The sequence below is a fragment of the Lycium barbarum genome, chromosome 12, assembly GCF_019175385.1.
Source record: "Lycium barbarum isolate Lr01 chromosome 12, ASM1917538v2, whole genome shotgun sequence".
Classification (NCBI taxonomy): Eukaryota; Viridiplantae; Streptophyta; class Magnoliopsida; order Solanales; family Solanaceae; genus Lycium; species Lycium barbarum.
Window position 1 is genome coordinate 73154669 of NC_083348.1, and position 21946 is coordinate 73176614.

Genomic DNA, 21946 nt, shown 5'->3' on the forward strand with positions numbered 1-21946 from the left:
TTGGATGAATAAATAATAAAAGTAAGTCACCATCCCAAAATGCAGAAGAATACGGCAACGTTTGAATTTTCTTTTACATTCAAATTTAAATAACACGTTAGGTTGATAATTCAAGATAAGTCCTACTTTATATACGGCATTTCCGTATAAATTATTAAAACTAGAAGCTTATTTTTTTTTCAAAAAAGATATAAATTGTCAGATATGGTGATTGAAAGTAGTGTACCCATTAAGTTAGTTTTTATTTAAAAAAAAAAAAATCGCACTAATTTACTATGGTTAAGTTATAACCTTAAGAAAGAACGTGCTCAGTTTGACGTAAGCATTAGTGCAAATGTATTTTTACCATTTTTAATTCATTATCCTTTTGTTCTGGGATATATTGCGCATAGGAATCAATACAATTATAATTTTATTAAAACAATAAAATTTGGCGTGCTCAACTGAGCAAGATAATAATTTGTATAATTAATTTCTGTTAGTCTCGACTGCGCATCGCGCGGGTACGAATACTAGTACATATCTAAAAGACAAAAACCTTTATTTGTAATATAATACCCCAAAACAATTATTGAGTACACCAAAGATGATATAAAGTGAAACATAAACCAACTCTAGCAGACACTATAGGTCGAAACTTCAAGTTTTTCTCAAATAAAAATGACTTAGAAGCAGTAGCCAATTTCTGATTTTACCCTGCTTTTTATTTCTACAACGTCTCAATAAATTCAAGGATTATAAGGAGTGGCAATCAAAACAAGATCATCCTTTCTGGTTGCAGAAATTCCAGGTGACTCTGTCATGTCCAAATTTTCATGACTTTGTCCATTAGGGAGTTTCCAATCGAAATGATAAAGCAATTGAGCTAAAGGTTGTCCAACATTGGCTAAACCAAATAACATTCCCGGACAAATCCTTCTTCCTGCACCGAACGGAATAAATTGATGATGATTTCCAAGAAAGTCAATAGAACTATTCTCGAACCTCTCTGGCGAAAAGCTTTCAGGGTCATCCCAACTTTGAGGATCTCGTCCAATTGCCCATGCATTAACTATGACTCGAGTTTTGGAAGATATATCGTACCCATCAATCTTTGTATCCTCCATACATTCTCTAGGGACTAATAGAGGAATTGGAGGGTGCATCCTTAAAGTTTCTTTGATTACTAACTTCAAGTACTTTAACTCATCAAGCTCAATTTGTTGAAAACCTTTCTTCTCCTTCAAGGCTTGTCTCACTTCAGCTTGTGCCTTTGCTAAGACACTTGGTTTCTTCATCATTTCAGATAATGCCCAGATTATAGTTGTTGAGGATGTTTCAGATCCAGCAGAGAACATGTCCTACATGATGAAGAAATAAGCATAAAACAGGTAATTAATATACAAAACATATACATTTGTCGGCTATTAGTTTTCTGGCAGTCCAAAAAGGTTATTATCCCATAAAATAAGGGCTTTTTTCTTTGGCCTATCGGACAAAATTAATTACGGGCGCTAGCCAAAATATACAAAATGTATACATTGATTATGTATATTAGTATATTTGTGTATATAATATGTGTGTGTGTGTATATATATATATATATATATATATATGCACACACACATATACTTAATATCAAAACATATACATTTGTCGGCTATTAATTTTCAGGACGGCTATCCCATAGAATAACTACAAGTTTAAGCTATAACGAATTCACACTATAAAGGCAGTTGATCGTTTATAGCAAATTATTAATCTATCTTTCAAGTTACCATATCAAGGTTGATCTAGAAAACTTACGACTAATATTGATTTGATATTGTCATCCGTTATAGGAATTTGAACTTCTCCACTTTCTCTAACTCTTAGCAAAACATCAATCAAATCCTCCCCACCAAATTCACCATTACCCTTTTGGCCATCTGCCCGATTCTGTTTGTGCTCATTCACTACTTTTTCCAAAATTTCATCAATCTTACGATGTGCCTTCACAAGTCTCGATTTCGAACCATCAATGTCATGTAGCATTTTCCATGTAGGGAAAAAATCAGCAACACTAAATCCACCTGCCAATGATATTATTTCCCTCATGAAAATTATCAATTTATCTTGGTCGCGACATATTTTTCCCAAAGCTGATCTACAAGTTACCGAACTCGTAAACCAAAAAATTTTGTCCGTAAGGTTGACTGGAATATCTGGCATCGTTTGTATAGAAGAGACCATCTTTGATAGCTCATCCTGACGAATCGAGCTAAAAAATTTAACCATCTTAGCACTCAGGAGTTCGAGAATGCAAATTTTACGAATTTGTCTCCAGTATTCACCATAAGGCGAAAACGCTATGTCCGTACTACCATAGTGGACGATGTCGGCCACAACAAGTTTTGGCCTCGTTGCAAAAACAAGGTCATGAGTTTTTAATACTTCCTTTGCCATTTGTGGCGATGAAATGATGATGGTAGGAATTTCCCCGAGTTGTAAGTGCATGAGCGGCCCATAGCGTTTTGCTAGATTTTTTAGGCCATGGTGAGGAAGTGGACCTGCCACCGCCAAATGATGTAGGCTTCCAATAAATGGTAATTTCCATGGACCAGGAGGCAAATTTAGCTTTTGAGTTTTCCATTTTTTGAATAGAAAAAAGATGCTAGAGAGAAAGAGCAAAAATGCAACTAAGTTAGAGGATTGAATCTCCATTTTAGTTAGGTAGGAATTAAGAAATTGATGGATGCACTATTAGTTGATCAGCTGTTACTGCTATATATAGGGAGTTTTTGTTTCATTAAATTCTAAATTGTTGGCCTAGCTACATAATGAGGCCTGACTTGCCCCTTTTTGTTTAAAGTCTAACTTGTCATCCTACTGCTATATATAGGGAGTTTTTGTTTCATTAAATTCTAAAATGTTGGCCTAGCTACATAATGAGGCCTGGCTTGCCCCTTTTTGTTTAAAGTCTAACTTGGCATCCTACCGAGACAGTTCCAGTCTTGATGACTTTTCCAACTTTGAAATTTGCTGGAACCACTTAAAATATTTAGTAGGTGAAGGGTGAATTTAACTTTATTCTTCAGTATTAAAATATATTCTAGTTCGCTAATTATTTCAAGTGTCTTTTTGGATGTTTCACATGGTCTATTTAAATTTCAAAAGTACGGACTAATAGCATTCATTAGTTGGATATAAGCATCGGGTACATAAAAATTTTACCAATAACTTGTTAATAGTCATGGATATGTGAGAGAAGTAAATTGCTTAGTTAAGGAAGCAGCTCTACATAAAGAGGGTAAACTTTGTATGTATAAGAAAGATTCGATCTGTATTCAAAAAAGTAAATTAAATCCTTATCTCTTCGTTTTCCGAAAAAGAAAAATCAATTGCACAGTAAAATTAACATGACAAACAGAAGCATAGGACCTCATGATAAACGAAAGGATAAAACGAATCAAAAAATGAAAAAGGCATAGAGGAAAAACAGGAAGGGGAACATATAAAACTCCCAAAACAAGAGCACTTGCCAATTACCAGTGAATAAACGAAAGACCTGCAGATGAAACGAACACTTGACAAGACCTGCAGATGAAACGAACACTTGACCAAAAAGATCTAGTGTCGTCATTTCCTCCGCCCATAAACATCCACTGCATAAACAAAGGGAAGAGCATAAGAAAGTTGAGAAGCTAAAACAATGAAACGATAGTTTTAAAGATCGAAGAAGAGAGAGGTAGAGAATAAAGTTCACATACTCTGAATTTGAACAACAGAAGCAAAACCAAAGAAAAAAGTTGTGGTATCTTTGTTTGTATCTAAAGTGGCAACACACATGGTTTCACTCATACAAACTGCAAACCACATGGTCAGATTCCTAGTGACCCGAATTACTGCAACCCCTATATAGATTGTTACATGATTTTAAAGTTCAAAACACAATCAAGTGCTTTCATAAGGCATGAGCACATACACCGTGTAAAGCAGCACATATTGAACCACTCGGCCTATTTTTCAATCAAGTGTCTAAGAAATTGTTTACTCTTACTCAAGATCTGAGAAATAGCTCATTAGACCATTCAAATTTTATGGGAAGAGGAAACTAGTTCATTCATTATTATTAAGCAGCACAAAATTTATTGCAGACTAGATTTTTAGAAGAGCTGCAGACTTTAACAGCGTACACTCAATAGTATATCTCTTACCTTTCCACCTTACTATATATTAATCATCTAAGTTCATTCAGTAACCTCTAAATTCTCATAAGCAGCTACTTTTCCAAACAGTTTGGTGTCTATAAAAACATAAAACTAACTCACTTCGCTCAGTAATTACATTTATCTAGTCTTATCTTTCCATGACCTTTTACTTGTTACTTGCATAGAAAGTCAGTTGAATATGAATTTTTTTCCACATCATTAATTGAACAACTAACATGATAGTGCTTTCCTGAAAAAGCTGGTCAATTTTTTTCAGAAGAATGTCATTAAACTTGTGATACAACTTCAACATCACTTTAGCATAAATCTGGTCAATGGAGATCTTTTTCTAGTCTTAAGAGGTAACGGTAATATAATTGCAACTATGAATAAGGACCGAGGTTCATAAAAATATGTATTGCTTCTTTCTTAAAGCTGCAGATGGCTGAAAGAATAATAGGAAATCACAGACATCTAAAACACCTATTAACCATAGAAGTAGGTCAACTGCTTCCTTTATCTGTTGATAACATGGCAGTTCATAATGACAAATATAGTTCTGAAGAAATAGCCTGCATCCATAGATACGATTGTCTCTGGTGGATTAGTTTCTCAATATCTGTTTCGTTACAGACAGGATGTACTTTATACCTGTTGGTAGCTTTGAGATAGGAGAGAGTCGCATACGTAGTCTATACACACTCAAGTGTGATAAAACTACTACCTCTTGGCTCTCATCTAGCGACTTTCAGATATGTTACACGGCTTACTGCAGCTACATTTGTCTACATTTTGCTACAGCAAGTCCCTATACATCTATCATAAGCTAATCACTTTGAAAATAGAAACAAAGCTTCATCACAAAAATACAATGAGTTCTTCACCCACCCTCAAATGAAAAAGAAAAGAATAAGCCGAAGTACTTGGAAGAATAAAAAGATAATTTGGATGATATACCTGGTCAAATAAATCAACAAAGCATTTGCAGAAAAACAGATAAACCACAGTTAAATCAAGAGTTCAGTATTTTCCTGTTAAAAAAAAAAATTCCATGTTTTTTCTTGCTGAAGCAAAATTCATAGAAATAGAGCATGTTCATTTTCTAATTGAACAAAGAAAAGAGAGCAGACGAAGTGATATAACATAAACAAAGAAACACCCAAGAAAATTATGAAAAATAGTTATTGCAAGAACAAATTGAAGTCATATTAATCAGCGATTGACATATCAATCTAAACTACCGTACGCTGCATAAATTCTGAGCTATCACTCAGCGGTTCACCGTGAATTGTAGCATAAATCTGGCCGCGTACAGCTTTCGGCAACCTGCAAACAAAGTATGACTAACAAATGAAAATACAATAAGAGAAGTACAGACTAAACTATCAACACAACAAAAGGAATGGGACTCTTTTGTACAATTAATTTGTTTCAATGTAGAAGACCCATTAAATTTTCAGAGGAAAAAGATGAGGTATCCGAAATTGTAACTAAAAATAAATTAAACACGGGACACGATAATAGGAAAGAACATATACCAACAGCAAACAAAAAAATGGTGAGAACCCTTACCAGAACTCATTTATTCAACAAAGGACAAAGATAGGCCAAACTTCATAGCACACTTCACGTAGCTTATTGTACAATATGTTTTTGCTGTGTTTGGACAACACAACGTTGAAAAGAATGAAACTAAATTACCAAACTACCCCTGTTCGTCCATGTTCGCCCACCACAAACTCTCATTTCTAATATATAACTAGGAACCAGATATCTCAGCATATAACTCAAGTAGCCACCTGTCCTGAATTCAAATTTTCAGTATTCATCTTATCAGGTAAAGGAGCAAAGCCATGTTTGGTATAAGAAAAACAAATTCCAAAAGCACATATTTTCCATGGAAAATGCTTTATCAAAGAAAACCGTTTACGTAAACAGAAGCAAGTTTCAGTCGAGTACACCTATAATGGACGTGAAAATAATTCCACTTATTTAGTAGTACATTATTTTCAACAATTTCAGCAACCAAACACGAAAAAAGAATTTTACTGAGGAAAATATGTTGCCATACCAAATAGGCCCAAGTTCATACACTGATTCATAAGATTTGATTAGCAACAAATTCAACTAAGATCAGGTAACTCATTATATATCGGTCATCTCAAATTTCCTTCACATAACACTAGCTAACTCCTAGAAAGCTCACCAGTATAGATAAAGATCACAGAGAGATCATCAATTGTTCCTAATTCTATATCTACCAATCCAACTTCCCTCAGTTGTCCAGCGAAATCTACACAGCTTTTAATAAGCTATTCCACTTCAGCCAACAAAAGGTATAAGATCATGAACTGATTTTTTTATTCAACAAAAGGATATAAAGTTTGATACAAACAACTTGTTACCTTCTCAAAAAAAAAAAAAAATTGATACAAACAAAACTCGTTTTCAGTTACAACATGATACTTTGGTTTAATGGAATCAATCTGGAAGCACATGAATATAGGAGTAGGATTTTTGCAATAGTTTAATACCTCGAGCTTTTAAACTACCAGACACCAATAGCAGCCCAAATTCTCTCTCTCTTTATAATTTTCAACCCATTTGCAGCAAGTTTCTAAGAATACTTACCCCAATCTCCCTAGCTTTATCAGTTACATAATTCCCATTTTCCTCTTATAAGTCTCAGTCCATATTTGGCAGAGGCGGATCCAGGATTTGAAGTTTGTGGGTTCCCACTCATCAAAAATAAAAGAGACAAAACCCTTGCTGCCTGTTACTCCAAATGGAATAAAACTTTAGATTGAAATTTAACCAACTAAAAGCAGATAAAGTATGCAAGGAAGAGGTTGACCTATGGGTCTCAGAGATTCACCATAATATCAACTTCTTCCATATCATTGAAAATGTAACAAACACCTTACTTAGTAAAATATTGAAGAGGACCGCACAAACCAAAAGTTTATGTTATATTCACTAAAACAAGAGATAAAAGTAGATCAAAAAGAGGCCTCTCGTAAGAAGTTAAAACAATTTGATGGTATATCAGATCTTAGATGTCATCAGACCTCAAACCACATTCCCTACAATTGCACATCTAAAAGAAGAATTCCTGCATAAATAAAGATATAATATTTGACTCCAAAATGCAAAATCTTAAAAAGGGAAAATGTCAAATGACTTCTGAGATTATTCTGCTACAAAACAAAATTCCCGTCATCCTCTTTCACAGAACGTGATTCATAAATTCTAACCTGTAACTTATAGCAAAATTACAGGAATCATGTAGCCATGGCCGTCTTTTTCTTCCCTGTCTTACTGTCAAGTGTTGTTTCCTTTCCGAGTATCATTCTTCTTAGAATATCCTCTTGCTTTGTGTTTCCCTCGTCATTGAGGCTCTCAATTAACTCTTCACAACTCTTGTGATCTTTAACTACTCCTTTCTCCATCATCTTGCCCAAAATAGAATAGGCATTAAGTGTCTTCCCAGCAGATACCAACACCTTATCATAGCTTGAAAAGTCTATGTCACAATTTCTCTCTAAGCCGAAATCTAACAGCTTTAGAGCAGCACCAGTCTTTCCTTTGTCGCATAGAACCGACAAGAGACCATCAAGATCAGGTGAGAGACTGCTGAGCAACAACAATTCAATTCTTCCAAGTGCCTCCTCGACATGTCCCCTCATTAGTAGGGCTTCCAATATTGTAGAAATTAAATCCATATGTTCTTTCACTCCCTTCTCTGACATGACTTTCATCACTCGGCTTGCTGTTTGAACCCTTCCATCTCCCATCAGGCTCTCCATCACTGATCTATACAACAAGGAGTCCGGTTCAAGTCCGTTTTCAAGCATATTATCCAAAGCAGTTTTAGCACCGGCAGGCTCCCCTTTCTTCAGATAGCACTCCACAAGTGACTTGTGAGAAATACCATCAGAAACAACCTTTCTTCTCCCCATGATCTTTAAAATTTCAAACGCCGAATCAGGAACCCCTTCTCTTGAGTGCCCACAGACAATATTGTTGAAGGCAACAGGATCTTGAACCCCAGTTTTCATCAACTGTCTAAAAAACGTTTCAGCCTTGCTCGTCTGGCCATTATTGCATAGGTAATCAATAATCAGGTTATACGCATTCGGTCCCATAGACAAACTACTCTCCGGTCGCAGGACGATTTCTTTCTCAATAAGCTTATCCAGAAACTTGACAGCTCGATCATAAATACCAGCCTTGCAGAAATTCTCAATTAGGATACCGTAATGCCCAGCCTCAGAGGGAATACTCAATCTGATCATAGTTTTTAGAACATCAGCAGCAGCATCTAAATCACCCGCCTCACACTGTCCCGAGATTAACTTTATGAAGATAAGAGTTATCCTTAGGTGCAATATACTTCTCTTCCATCTCTTTCAAAATCGGCCGAGCTTCAGACATTTTCTTCGCATCACAAAGACCAGGCAACAGTGTCGAATACGTAATAGCATTTGGTTTAATACCAAAACTCTTCATCTCTTCAAACAATCTCAATGCATCATCTATTCTCTCAACCGAACTATACCCTTTAATCAACGTCGTATAACTAATCACATTCGGCTCTATATTCCTCCCCTTCATTTCCACAAAATACTTCTCCGCCTCTTCTATTTTCTTAACCCTATTATACCCATTAATCATAGTATTATAAGTTACAACATCAGGCATAATCTCCCTACTCTTCATATCCTCAAGGAACCTAATAGCAGTGTCCAAAAAGAACCCCCAAAAATCAAAAGATTATACGTATGCCTCGTTGGTTCGATACCCTCATTAACCATCTTATTAAAATGCCTTTTCCCCATCATATACCTCCCACGACGCGTTATCACGAATTAACGCTTCTCTCGACACCTAACTCTTCCATTTTTTGAAACAACTTTCACACTTTCTTGAACAACCCTTGATTTACCATAACTATCAATCATTAAAATCCATAATTCCTCATCCCAATCAAGACCTTTATTAGGCATATCAAGAAGTATACATCTAGCATGATTAAGTTTACCAGCTCTACCAAGAATTTGTATAATCTTGAAATGTGATTCTATAATGATTTAAAAGACCTGATCTTTCAACCCATCTAAAGAAGTGTAAAGCATGGTCAGATTTTTTAGCACTGTGTAACACATTGTAAACAAGTTGGTTATCAAATGAAGGAACAAGATTACGAATGGGGTTTTCATTAAGCCCTATCTCATGGCCTAATGTTTGCTGTCTCTATTTATTGCCACGTTTTAAGCCAACTTGTCATACAGTCATCTTTTCCCTCTTTTGTGTTGTCCACTGGACTTGGACTAAATAAGTAAAAACAGGGAGCAGTATTTGAAATGAAAAAGAAAAAAGCAGAGAAATCCTGAAAAGATGTTGGAAGGGACCCTTTGGAGATATGAGTGGGGAGAGCATACGTAGTAAAACAACAAAAATGCAAACTGTACAAAATCCCTGGAGCAGCACTGATTATACAAAATACGAAATATTTAGATATGTACAACAGTATCTGATAAGTTTAGATTATGATGGAAGTTCTATCGCTGATTCAAGGGCTGATAATGCCCACTTATTATTTTTTCACTTTATTTGAAGTTGTACTTGAAATTAGGAAATCAACTCGTTCGGTAAGAGGGATAGGACGGCATGAGATTGAAATTATCACATGTTTGGTCGGTGGAATAATTCCTTTAGGGATCGTTTGGTACACAATATTAGCTAGGATATCCCAGCACTAATTGTGTGATTAATTTTGTACTATGTTTGGTATAAGGTATAAATTGAATAAATTTATACCATGTACTAAATAAAGTATAAAGTGCATCCCAAACTTAACGATGGGATATCCCATCTTATCCCATTAATCCTAATATTATTTTCTTCCATCTGCTAGATGAGATAAATTAGCCCTAAGATTAGAATCCTGAGATAATTTTGTCTGAGTACAAAACGACCCCTTAGTATCTCACCCAATCTCATTTATATGGGATAACTTATGCCTCCGACCAAACGGCCCTAACAGGGTGTTGGATCGACTTTTTTTAAAAAAATTAAATTTGACTTTTGACTTATTTTTATATTTTTTTCGCTTAAAACAATTTTTATTTTCTCAAACACTACAAAAAATAGAAAAGTGTGTAAAAGTCAATAAACACTTAAAATAAGTCAATTCAAACACCCTCTTAAAACCATATTCTCACCTTTTTACACTTTTAGTACATCTAACAACCAAATAATTTTTGCAAAAAATATAATCAAACACAACTCCTCTTCAACTCCGACCTCAAGTTTCAAATAAAGCGAAAAAAATTGATTTTCATGGCCAAACGCCTACTGAGTCATTAATAACTTGAATAATTTTTCAAAGAAATAAAATATAAAAGCTCAAACACAGTTATATAGCCCAATTCAGAAAAAGATTGTTTAACAGTTCACAATTTTGTGGGTACCAAAAGGTTGAGTAACAATTCACAAGGATAACAAAAGGGTGAACTGACGGGTATATAATAGGGAATAAAAAATAGTAATATCTACATTTAAACTATATAAAAGCATGGATTTAGATCCATGCTTCGTCATCCGTTGTCCACAAAAAAAAAGTGTGGACTCATATTAAACACCAACCAATATTTTAAAAAAATAGAACCCACCATCTCCAAACTAATAGAAAAAGGAAAAAAGTGAATCCCATATTAAAAAAATCAAGCAATATAAAAAAAAAGTGAATCCTATATTAAAAAAAAACAATATAAAAAAAAAGTGAATCCTATATTAAAAAAAAAACAATGTAAAAAAAAAAAGTGCACCCTATTTAAACTATATAAAAGCATTATTAAAGAATCAAACACTAAACCCATGCTTCGTCGTCTGTCATCCATTAAAAAAAAATGGTGTGGGCCCCATACTAAACATCAACCAATATTTAAAAAAAAAAATGGATCCCGTATTAAAAAAAAAAAAGCAATGTCAAAAAAAAAAACGTGCACCCCATATTAAAATATCATACAATATTCATGTAATTTCGAAAGTATCCCCATTAAGTCAATAATGGTGGATTCATTGTCACATGCGTATCAATCCATTAGTGGGAGCAATGAAATTATTGTACACCAAAAAACATGGACCCCATATTATTGCTTTTCTTCAAAAGATTAAGTAGCCAAACCATACAATTTTCTTTCTTTTCTTATATTAGCCTGAGATCTAATCTAGATATTTAACTGTTGTATTTGTTATTCTGCCATGTCAATTATTTGTTATGTTTACTAAAATAAATATACTTAAAATAGTTATATTTTAAAATAAGATAGAATTTAATTACTTTTTCATTTTTATTCTTACTCTGATAAATGTGAAAGAGATTAATGCATAAAAGAAAAAATAATATTAAACGGAGATCAAATAATTAATAAGGTAAATTCGTGAAATTATAATTCTAATTGGCGTTTCCTTAAAAAACCGTGCAAAAGATAACATGATAAGTAAAATGAGTTAAACCAAGAATATTTACCAAAAATTAAAAAATAATAGTTCTTCATTTAAATAGAAAATAAAATTTCTACTTTGTTTCATTTTAAACATGTAAAATTAATATAATAATTAGAATTAGAATTATCCAAATCAAAATTTGATAAAAAAAATTAATAAGTATTGTTTAGGCCCAATCTACATACATTAACAATAGAATATTTTACACCTTTAAATTAATCAAATTAAAATTTAAAGTATCAATTGATGTTTAGATATTGCTATTGTTTTATCTCAAAGAGAGGAAAATAGTTTTCTTTTAAATAAGTCTTCTCTTTTAAAAAGTACTAATAAATTTTTGCCAACTTTGTATTCGTAGCAAACACTACTATAATAAAATTTTGGATACGGAGCACAAACTATAATGTTATATTAATCGTGTTTTAAACACACATACACACACACACACACACACACACACACACACATATATATATATATATATATATATATATATATATATATATTACTTTACTACTATAAAGAAGAGCCGGTTTATAGATCGTTGTTCGTCCTTTGGTCCCACTTTTTTATTTAAGAGCAAAAAAATCCTTTGTGGTCCCACCCATTTTTTTATTTAAGGGCAAAAAAAATGATATTTTATATTATCAACTCTTCTAAAAAGTAGATAGAAATACTTTATTATATTTCTATTTTTCTACTATATAGAAGCATCGGTTTACCCATACTTCGTCGTCAGTCACTCTTAAAAAAAAAATAAGGTGAACCCGATACTAAAAACACCAAGCAATATTAAAAAAAAAAAAAAAAAAAAGTGGACCCCTCCCTCTCCAAACTCATAAAAAAAAAGTAAACTCCACCCTTTCCAAAGTCATAAAAAAAAAAAGTGGATCCCATATTAAAAAAATAAGCAATGTAAAAAAAAAAACACGTGCACCCATATATTAAAAAATCAAACAATATTCATGTAATTCTCAAAGTATCCCCATCAAGTCAATAATAGTGGATTCATTGCCACATGTGTATCAACACATTAGTGCGAGCAAATGAAATTATTGCACAGCAAAAAACATGGACCCCATATTATTGCTTTTCTTCAAAAGGTTAAGTAGCCAAATACATACAATTTTATTTCTTTTCTTATATTAGACTGAGATCTAATCTAGATATTTAATTCTGTATTTGTTATTCCGCCATGTCATTTATTTGTTATGTTTACTAAAATAAATATACTTAAAATATTTTTTATTTTTAAATGAGATAGAATTTAATTACTTTTTCATTTTTATTCTTATTCTAATAAATGTGAAAAGAGATTAATGTCAAATGGAGATCAAATAATGAATAAGGTAAATTAGTCAAATTCTAATTCTAATTGACGTTTCCTTAAAAAACAATGCAAAAGACAACATGACAAGTAAAATGATCTAAACCGAGAATATTTACCAAAAATTAAAAAATAGTATTTCTTCGTTTAAATAGAAAATCAATTTCTACTTTGTTTCGTTTTAAACATGTAAAATTAATTTTATAATTTGGATTAGAATTATCCAAATCAAAATTGGATAAAAAATAATAAGTATTTTACACCTTTAAATTAATCGAATTAAAATTGAAAGTATCAACTGATGCTTAAATATTGCTATTATTTTATTTCAAAGAGAGGAAAATAGTTTCCTTTTAAACAAGTCTTCTCTTTTAAAAAGTATTAATAAATTTTTGCCGACTTTGTATTAGTAGCAAACATGAATATAATAAAATTTTAGATACGGAGCACAAACTACAATACTATATTAATCATGTTTTGAATATATATATATATATAGGACAATCCAATGATTTTGTCGTCCCTGATTACAAACCATTTGGTTGGGTAATTTGCTAACTAAAAGGATTTGCATTTTGTTAGAATTGGAATTTAGTTATGCATTTGTTGTTGTACATTATTTTGTGAAAGTTGGACTATTTATGGAGTTACTGATTGACACACTAATCAAGATGCCTTTTTTGGTTGCAATGGGACAAGAAACAGTGTCTTCTTGTCAAGTCTCTTTCCAGCCTCGATTTACTAAATTATTACCTTAGTTGCCCTGAAACATTTCTGTAAATTTAGACATCTCTCATTGCATTTTAAACTCCCCAAAAAGACATAAAAGGTGATGATGCCAGCAAATGTTGTACGCCATCTTTTTTTCTTCTTACGGTATGCACAAAGTTGAATAATTCATGAAAAATTGTCTATTTGGAGTAAGTAACTTTGAGAAAATGTTCTTCAAGATCATTTTTGTCAAATCTTATCAAACTTACCTTGATGCTATTTTATGTTCCTAAGAACATTCTGATTTATTTTAAAAATAAAAATTGAGTTCTTAATCCCAAAAAGAATTTTTTTAAGCTGAATGACATTAAACAACGAATGAATTTGATGTTGGTATACTCATCTTTGATATTGGATTCCGTTTAAGACAACATTACTACTCTATATATGGGACATAATAGCCATTTTTGTAGTCCTCACATGAATTTTCTAAATGTTACTTACCATTTATCATTTGCTATTTAAATTTTTATTCGCCCGATAAATGTAAAATATATTTTGTTTTATTTTCTCCTGTAATTTTGTGTCGTACATGCTTGCAAACATTAGTAACTAACAAAATTTTCACTTAAGATGGGATTAAATTTTAATTTAAAATAATAAACACAAATAACTTATATCATTGTTAAAATATTTTAAAATGTAAATTATAGTCCTCCCGTCTCAATCTAAAACTGAATTCCAAAGTAAGGTTATCTAATTTTATGTGCGCATAATTTCAACATAAGATTTACCTAATAAATGAAATATTAAAAGAGGAATATCTTGGAATCTTTTAGAAAGCGTCAAACTAATATTACAAAAACAAAGAAGTAAGAGCCAAAAAAAAGTTTAAAATAAATCTAAAATTTAATTTTTAACGTCGATTTGGACTCGGGCTTAGCACGAGCCAAATGACACTAGTATATATATATATATATATATATATAGGCACAGACAATCTAGTTTATGTATAAGAAACACTATAAAATATGACCAAATTTGAGGGTCTATCTATGACTTTAGCCATAAAATATTGGAGTGCTACCCACAATGACAATAGTAGCCGTACAGTGGCAGAGGACCGACTTTTCATCTATTTTACCAGGGATCGAATATAGCATGATGAACATTGTTTTTAATTTCATAGCATTTCAGTCTCTACACAAATACAACTAGGGACTACAACACATGTTAGTTGACACACTTCTTTTTTAAATGTTGGCTAATTTATTTGTTTAATAAAAGTAGAAATTTTCTTAGAATAAAACAGTAGAAAGTTTCTTCTTTTGATATTCTCTCATCTCTCTCTTAGTTAATCAAAATTTCCTTTCCAAACAAAAATTGACCTCCGTCACTTTTCCCTACTCCCGGTACCATTGTCGTTGCTTCACCGCGGCTCAGCTGCCTCTGCTTCCACCATTGTAGGCTCCCTCAGTTTCCTTGTTTATTTCTTTGCCCTATTTGGCCATTTCCTCTTTTTCCCCCCTCCATCAAGTATATATTCTTGCTTTGCTTCAGTTATATTTAGTTGGATTTCAGTTTTTTCCTAAGTTTTGTTATCATTATTAGACTTCTTTTTTTGTATTGGTTAATCTGTTACATAGAGCATGATGCATTTATAAATATAAATAATGATGTTATTGAATTGAACCGAATTAATTCAAAATGGATCGAGCCAATTGAATGTAGACCTTAATTCAATCTTATTAACTAGCCATAAGTTTGCATTAAAGATAGCACACTACTAAGAACACGCCTTTTTCCGAGGGACAAAATCAATGGATAGTTATTTATCAAAAATTATCATCTCGGCAAAAAATTGATGCTCCCTTGGATTTTTCTGATTGCCTCCATCAGTAATTAAATTAAAAACAAGACGATATTAGAAAAAAAATTGTAACTTTTGCGCATTTTTGAGCAAAATTAAGCTACGAAAATCAGTCAGTTTCATCAAGAAAAAGAAAAAGAAAAAAAATAATTTTATTGGTTTTATAGTGTCCGTTAGTTATCTTAACGGAATAGTAGACTGACAGCGTCCATCAGTATTTGTTTCTAGGAAAAATATGATTTTTAGTAATGGTGGCACTCGTAGTTATCGAATCCTGGATTCGCTTCTGAGTAAAAGTGAACGGTGGGAGTATTTAGTTTTAGAAGTTTAAGGCATAATAGATTATTTTCTTTTCAATTTTACGCTTCGTAGATTTTTGCCATTCATGTGGAGATAACACATAAATAAGGTAAAGCTAAATAGATTATAACTTAGATATAAATAAGGATAAAGTAGTCAAATACTCCACCTAATTAACATTTCTTAAGGGCGTGTAAAGGAAAAAACGACAAATAATTTGACACAGAGGGAATAGTAAATAGGAGAATTAAATCTTTCATAAGTTGCCTTGCCTAAATTTACAGAAGCCAAAAAAAAATAAAAAATGATAGCATCTTCTTATGCTAGTAAATTTTCTTCATTTTACTTTTATTTGCCAGAAAAAATTCTCTTTAAATGTGTATAATATTTATTTTGTTGACTTTCATCTGGTATTTGTAATTGTAACTTTTAATAATAACTCTAATAGGATTGCATATGTCTTTCTTCTTTGATAACTTTAGCAATAGACAACTCGTTTTCACCTTAAATCATTATGGGTGTTTTGGGTACGAAGGAAAATGTTTTTCAGAAAAAAAAAAAAAGTGGGCCTTTTATTTATAATTTGTGTGTTCAGTACACCAACAAAAATATTATCCTAAAAACATTTGTATATAATCAGAGACAAATACTATGAAAGGTGGGGGTTGGAGTGGGGGGCTATAGGGGGTGAGGAGTGGGTGAAGATGAAGTATGTTGAGGATGTGGAGGACACAATCAATGTGGAATGACATTTAGAAATTGTTTTCCCTACTCCCACTAAGAAAATCATCTTCCTCATTTTTAAAAAACTTGTTTTCCTAGAAAAATACAACAATAATAACAGACCCAGTGTAATCTCAAAGGTAGAGTCTAGGAAGGATAGAATGCACGCAGAACTTACTTCTACCTTTGTGGAGTATAGAGGCTGAATCTGATAGATCCTCGACTAAAAAAAAAAGAATTCAAAGCAGGGTAGCAAGAAAATAAGACGGCGAAATAACATGATATAAAACACATGAAGCGACAGTTAGTAATAACCACTGAAGAACGAGGAAATAACATGATTGCTAGATATACTACTAGCAAGGAGAAGCGGAGGAGGGACTAGCCCCCTTCGTATCCCATAGAAGGGCATTATTGGAATATTATACAATTTCTTCATTTGAACTAATTTTTGTTGCAAAAAAAATGAAAATGAGAGAGGTGTGCGTAATATCGCAACACACAAGGGAGGTCAGTGTGATAAAGGTAAATTTGGAGGGGAGACTCTAAAATTATCCCTAAAATCTAGGGCAATTTACGGGGTGGTCTTTAATTTTTGCCATTCGCCTAAAATACCCCGAGATTTTGGTTCAAACCCTGGCTCAGTCAAACAAAAAAAAAATCGCAAGGCAGAGGTTCATAACAAAATTAGGCCTATTCGAGTAAAAGTTAAGCCTTAGGTCTATTCGTGTAAAGTTAAAAAATGACATTCTCGGATTGACGCATAAGAGTAATTCGGAAAAGTTAAAAAATGACTTTCTCGAATTAACCTAATGATTAGTTTATAAATACTTAGTGAAAGTGTCTCTTTTCAAATTCAATATACATTCAAACCTCTCGATAACATCATTGTTGGGTCCGAAATTTTAACTGTTGTAGCGAATGACTGTTATATACCTATAACAGCATTAACATTTAAATAATATTTCGTTGTTATTTTTTTTTTCTTATACCCCTCCCCCTAGGAGCTCTCCCCTCTTTTGCTCCCTTAGTGATCCACATCATTCAGGCTGTATGTGGACGGTGCTTACCATCTGAGCAACTCCCACTTGTCGATATTTCATTGTTATAGGCAAAAAAATGCATAAAATCTATTTTTTTCATTATAAATTTTCAAATCCTAAGCGTAATCACACGTTGTATAACGAAGGAAATTTTTTAATAATGAAAATATATATTCATATAATATTTTTTATCCTAAATAGTGGACTAAAGTATCAAAATATTTGGTCAAAATTTTTATACCTATTGTTGGTAATCTTGAGATTCTATTACTATAAAGATAATTAATCATTATATTACTCAAAGAAAAGAGAAGATATTTATAGAGGGATAATTTTACAAATAACGTACTGTTATAAAGATGATTATTATTGTTATAGAGAAGTAAAATACAGTTTAAAAAATCGATTCTGATTTTTTTTTTAACTATTATAGAAAGGTACTGTTACGTGAGATGTTATAAAGAGGTATTGTGCTATTGTTGTCTGTGTATAAGGTAAGTTCATCTCTTTTTAAATGCAGTTGAAGTTGAACAACTTTTCTTCATTGTTTTTGTGAGTAATTGTTTATATGCAAAATAATGAGTTAGAGATGGTCCACATTTTATCCAATTTGACCAATACAACTGGTAAGTCCAATTATGTTCTACAATATTCCAAAACCTGAATTGAAAAGGATACGTAAAATTAGGATTTGTGAACTTTTAATATTGCCACCTAGGGTTGTGGCGGGAGATACAAGATAGGATTTAATCATTCTTAATCAAAGGTATGAGGTTTGAGTCCCAAGATAAGTTTTGGCATGAGTGATTTTTCTTTTAATGCGCCTTATGTGGAGCAGATTTGAAGTAAGCAGGACGCCAAAACGGGTACCCAACACCAAATACGAAACTAAAAAAAGAATTTCACTATTACATGAAATGTGAAAAAACATGGTAACTCCTTGAGTTATTCCTAAATCAATATTTTGGCAACGTTCTTGATACCCCATATGCATGATTTAAAGATTTGTTAACCCTATCCTTTAAATAGAAAAAAAAAATGAAATTGTTCATGGACCTTTTTACTTCCTTCCTTTCTACTTTGTGGTTGTTTGGTGATTTCTGCAAATTAAAGGGTCATTTGTGTTGCAATGACGTAACTAAGAGCAAATTAAATGGTCAAGTGTGTTGCAATGATATAACTAAGTTTTGAGTTGTCGCATATAGGAAAAAAGAGTTGAATTTTTTAAACAAACTTTGATCGTAAACTTGTACACTAACATTTTGTATTGCAATTACCAGGCAGGTAAAAAAAAGAGAGTTAAACATTGTCTTCACCTGGAGAAAGTTAAATGACATTCAAAGGAGTTAATTTTTAGAGCTATTTCCGAGGAGGTAGTTTTGCTTTTCTGCATGGCCTTTTAGTCGCAAGTCAGTTAGTTGGTACTACTGGACATGATAGTTTGTTCAAAGTAAAAAATTGTAGTAATCTTACTTGCAAGATTAAGAAGAAGGGTAGATTGGATTTACGGAGTTGGAAGTAATTAAAGAAGGGGAAAAGTGAATTAATAAGAATGGTTTCACATTTCACAATAAGAATATGGCATATTCTAGTACTTTTTCACTAATTTTGTTTTCAATTCCGAGTCCTTACAAACCAATCCTTTAGCCATTTGAATTAGTTGAAGAGAGGGATGAAAAGATCTAAACAAATATCATAAAAAACAGCAACATGCATATACCTCAATTGCAGATAAATTGGGATTTGGACTATAAACCTTCAATATGATAAATGCAATTAATTGAAACAAATTTCATTTACTAGTGAACCCAAAGAGAGGATCGGCAGTGTTGATTGGCAATATCATAGACACTGTGTTTGGGTCCACCGAATAAAATTTGATTTCAGAAAGAATCCATGCAAAGATTGATCAATGAGTGTAATCTTTTACAACATCAATATTTGAAAGCATCCATTCAAAGATTGCTAAATTAATGTAATCTTCTCACCGGGCATTAAATATTGGCCCTTTAAACCAATTTTTTCAACTATAAAAAGACACATCTCGTTGATTCTGACATATCAATTGAGTGCACAACGAGAAACATACCTCCACTCCTACGCCACTCAAGTACTCACTAGCCCCTTTCTTCTTTAATTTCTATCAATGGAGTGGCCTGGATTTCTAGAAAGTTCAAGCTCTCAGGAGCCCACATTTGCTTTGTTCGGTGCAACATCTCACGATAATCGTGAGGTTGCTGCACAATCAGACCAGTGGACTCCTGAAGAGAAACAATTTTTTGAGAATGCCTTTTCTAGTTTCAATAATCTAGGTTCTCAAACTTTTTTTGAATATGTTGCTTCAAAACTCCCCCATAAATCAATGGAGGATATCAAAAACCACTACATAACCCTTTTTAAGGACGTTGAAACTGAGAATCCCATCCCAAAAGATAACGTTGTTGTTTATGATGATGATCATCATCAGCAGCATTACCAAGTGCCACAAGAAGATGACTCGGACATGGAGGCCACTCTGAATGACGTGCCGCCTCAAGTGGAAAATAACCGTCCACGCCGCCGACGGGGTATTCCATGGACTGAAGGGGAACACCAGTAAATTCTGCTTCTTTTTTCTTAAAACTTTTTAGCTATGACTAACTTACACATAAATTATTTTACAAATTTATTTTTATGTTTTATCACACATTTCTGTTAGATTTGATTTTATGAGTTTGATTTCGTTGTGACTTCTTGCTTGGAGTTTTAAATTTGAGTTGTTTTATTTCTCGCTTTTGATTTTTTTCTTGATGTATGCATTCGTCTTTTCACTCTTTATGATTCAAATATTTCTTCAACTTCCTATGAAGGCTTAGCTTATTGTTCATGAAAGAAATATTTTGATGAAAAAGAAAAACCTTGTTAGACCATTGAATCGTAAATTTTATCACAATCAAGACAACCAAATTCTTCTTTCAAGAATGTAATTTGTAATTTTGCAATTGATTTCATTCATTTCTATTGTCTGCACGTAGTCATCATTAATAATCTCAATTTTGCTACACCGGAAAAAAATTGTGCCCTCATTTTTAATCAGTGTTTAAGTTATATATATATATATATATATAATTTTCTTGACAACTTGTTATAGTAAGTAACCTGTTTTATTTTCAAGATTACAAATATTCTTTGTGTGGCCTGATAGTATAAATTTTCTTTATACTAACAATGTATTTAACAAAAACTCATTAACTTAAGTTTTTGTTACAATCATTTATTCCAATTTTCTTTTGTTTTTATAAAATTAAACAAATGTACCTTTTTTTTTTTTTAACCATGTCGCTTGTATATATAGGTTGTTTCTCATGGGACTGAACAGATTTGGGAAAGGAGATTGGAAAAGCATCTCAAGACACTATGTTGTTACGAAGACACCAACTCAAGTGGCCAGTCATGCCCAGAAGTACTTCTGCCGTCGTAACAATATGACTCCAGCGGAGCGTCGTCGTCCAAGCATCAACGACATTCAAACTGTCACCCTTAACCTTAGGACACCGACGACAGCTCATGTGGCCACGACTCACCCGATCAATAATGACATACTTGCTTATAACAATAATCATCAAGTTGGATCGTCATCAACGCTCTTTCGCTATCCTAGTTACACCTTTGGTGGTCCAACTTTTAACAACAACTCCAATACAGATTTTGGAAGATTTGTTAATCAGGGTGAAGCATCCGGTAGCAGCTCGTCTGTTATGGGGCAAAATAATAATAACAACAATAACAATCTCCATAGGCCAATGTCACCTCGCCCTTTCCTTTCGATGTACTTGTCTTCTGCTGGGAGGAATAATCGCGAAGCCTAATCAAAATCGGGCATCTATTTAGAGACATTTATTGGATGAACCAAAGTATGCTTAGAATAAATTATGGTCGTGTTCTATTTGGGGTTAAGGAAAGGCAGATATTAAATTTTTTGTGGGATTTGGGGGTTTGGGGTGCGTGTTGGGGGGGGGGGGGGGGGGGGGGGGGGGGGATGGGGAGGGATATTGGTTTTCATGTTGTCATCAAGACATAACGTATTAGACAGTTTGGTACTATGAATAATAGAATATGAAATTTAAAAATTTGTTGTTGTTCTCGCAAGTCGCAAAGGATAATAGTTTGAGAAAAAAGAGCTTTCACTTGTGATTGTCATCTATACCCATTATAGCAAATAATCTTATCGAGATGATACATCACGATGCATGGTAGGAATAGGATAGTTGAACTGATTGTGTCACAAATAATTAGATTTAACGTGGTTATA

General features: G+C 32.8%; 2 protein-coding genes and 1 pseudogene across 2 annotated transcripts; 1 reads left to right on the forward strand and 2 right to left on the reverse strand.

Moving 5' to 3' along the window:
- Window positions 1–520: 520 nt before the first annotated feature.
- On the reverse strand, window positions 521–2814 carry LOC132621604 (premnaspirodiene oxygenase-like). The gene is made up of 2 exons (XM_060335934.1): window positions 1786–2814; window positions 521–1340 (listed from the first exon to the last, which is right to left on the reverse strand). Exons 1-2 carry the CDS (start codon window positions 2680–2682, stop codon window positions 729–731), a joined length of 1509 nt encoding a protein of 502 aa, XP_060191917.1. The 5' UTR covers window positions 2683–2814; the 3' UTR covers window positions 521–728.
- A 1592-nt stretch (window positions 2815–4406) lies between these two features.
- LOC132624424 (large ribosomal subunit protein mL102 (rPPR5)-like) lies at window positions 4407–17715 on the reverse strand (annotated as a pseudogene).
- A 2025-nt stretch (window positions 17716–19740) lies between these two features.
- Window positions 19741–21629, forward strand: LOC132623587 (transcription factor SRM1-like). Its single transcript, XM_060338362.1, has 2 exons — window positions 19741–20250; window positions 20990–21629. The coding sequence occupies exons 1-2, from the start codon at window positions 19802–19804 to the stop codon at window positions 21501–21503; spliced, it is 963 nt and encodes a 320-aa protein (XP_060194345.1). The 5' UTR covers window positions 19741–19801; the 3' UTR covers window positions 21504–21629.
- Window positions 21630–21946: the final 317 nt, after the last annotated feature.

What these genes read in the sequence shown, in the direction of transcription:
- LOC132623587 (XM_060338362.1), top strand. Translation starts at nt 19,802, where the DNA reads ATGGAGTGGCCTGGATTTCTAGAAAGTTCAAGCTCTCAGGAGCCCACA. An exon ending in TGGACTGAAGGGGAACACCA is followed by an intron (nt 20,251 to 20,989) that starts GTAAATTCTGCT and finishes TTGTATATATAG; the next exon opens with GTTGTTTCTCATGGGACTGA.
- LOC132621604 (XM_060335934.1), bottom strand. Translation starts at nt 2,682, where the DNA reads ATGGAGATTCAATCCTCTAACTTAGTTGCATTTTTGCTCTTTCTCTCT. An exon ending in ATATCAAATCAATATTAGTC is followed by an intron (nt 1,341 to 1,785) that starts GTAAGTTTTCTA and finishes TTCATCATGTAG; the next exon opens with GACATGTTCTCTGCTGGATC.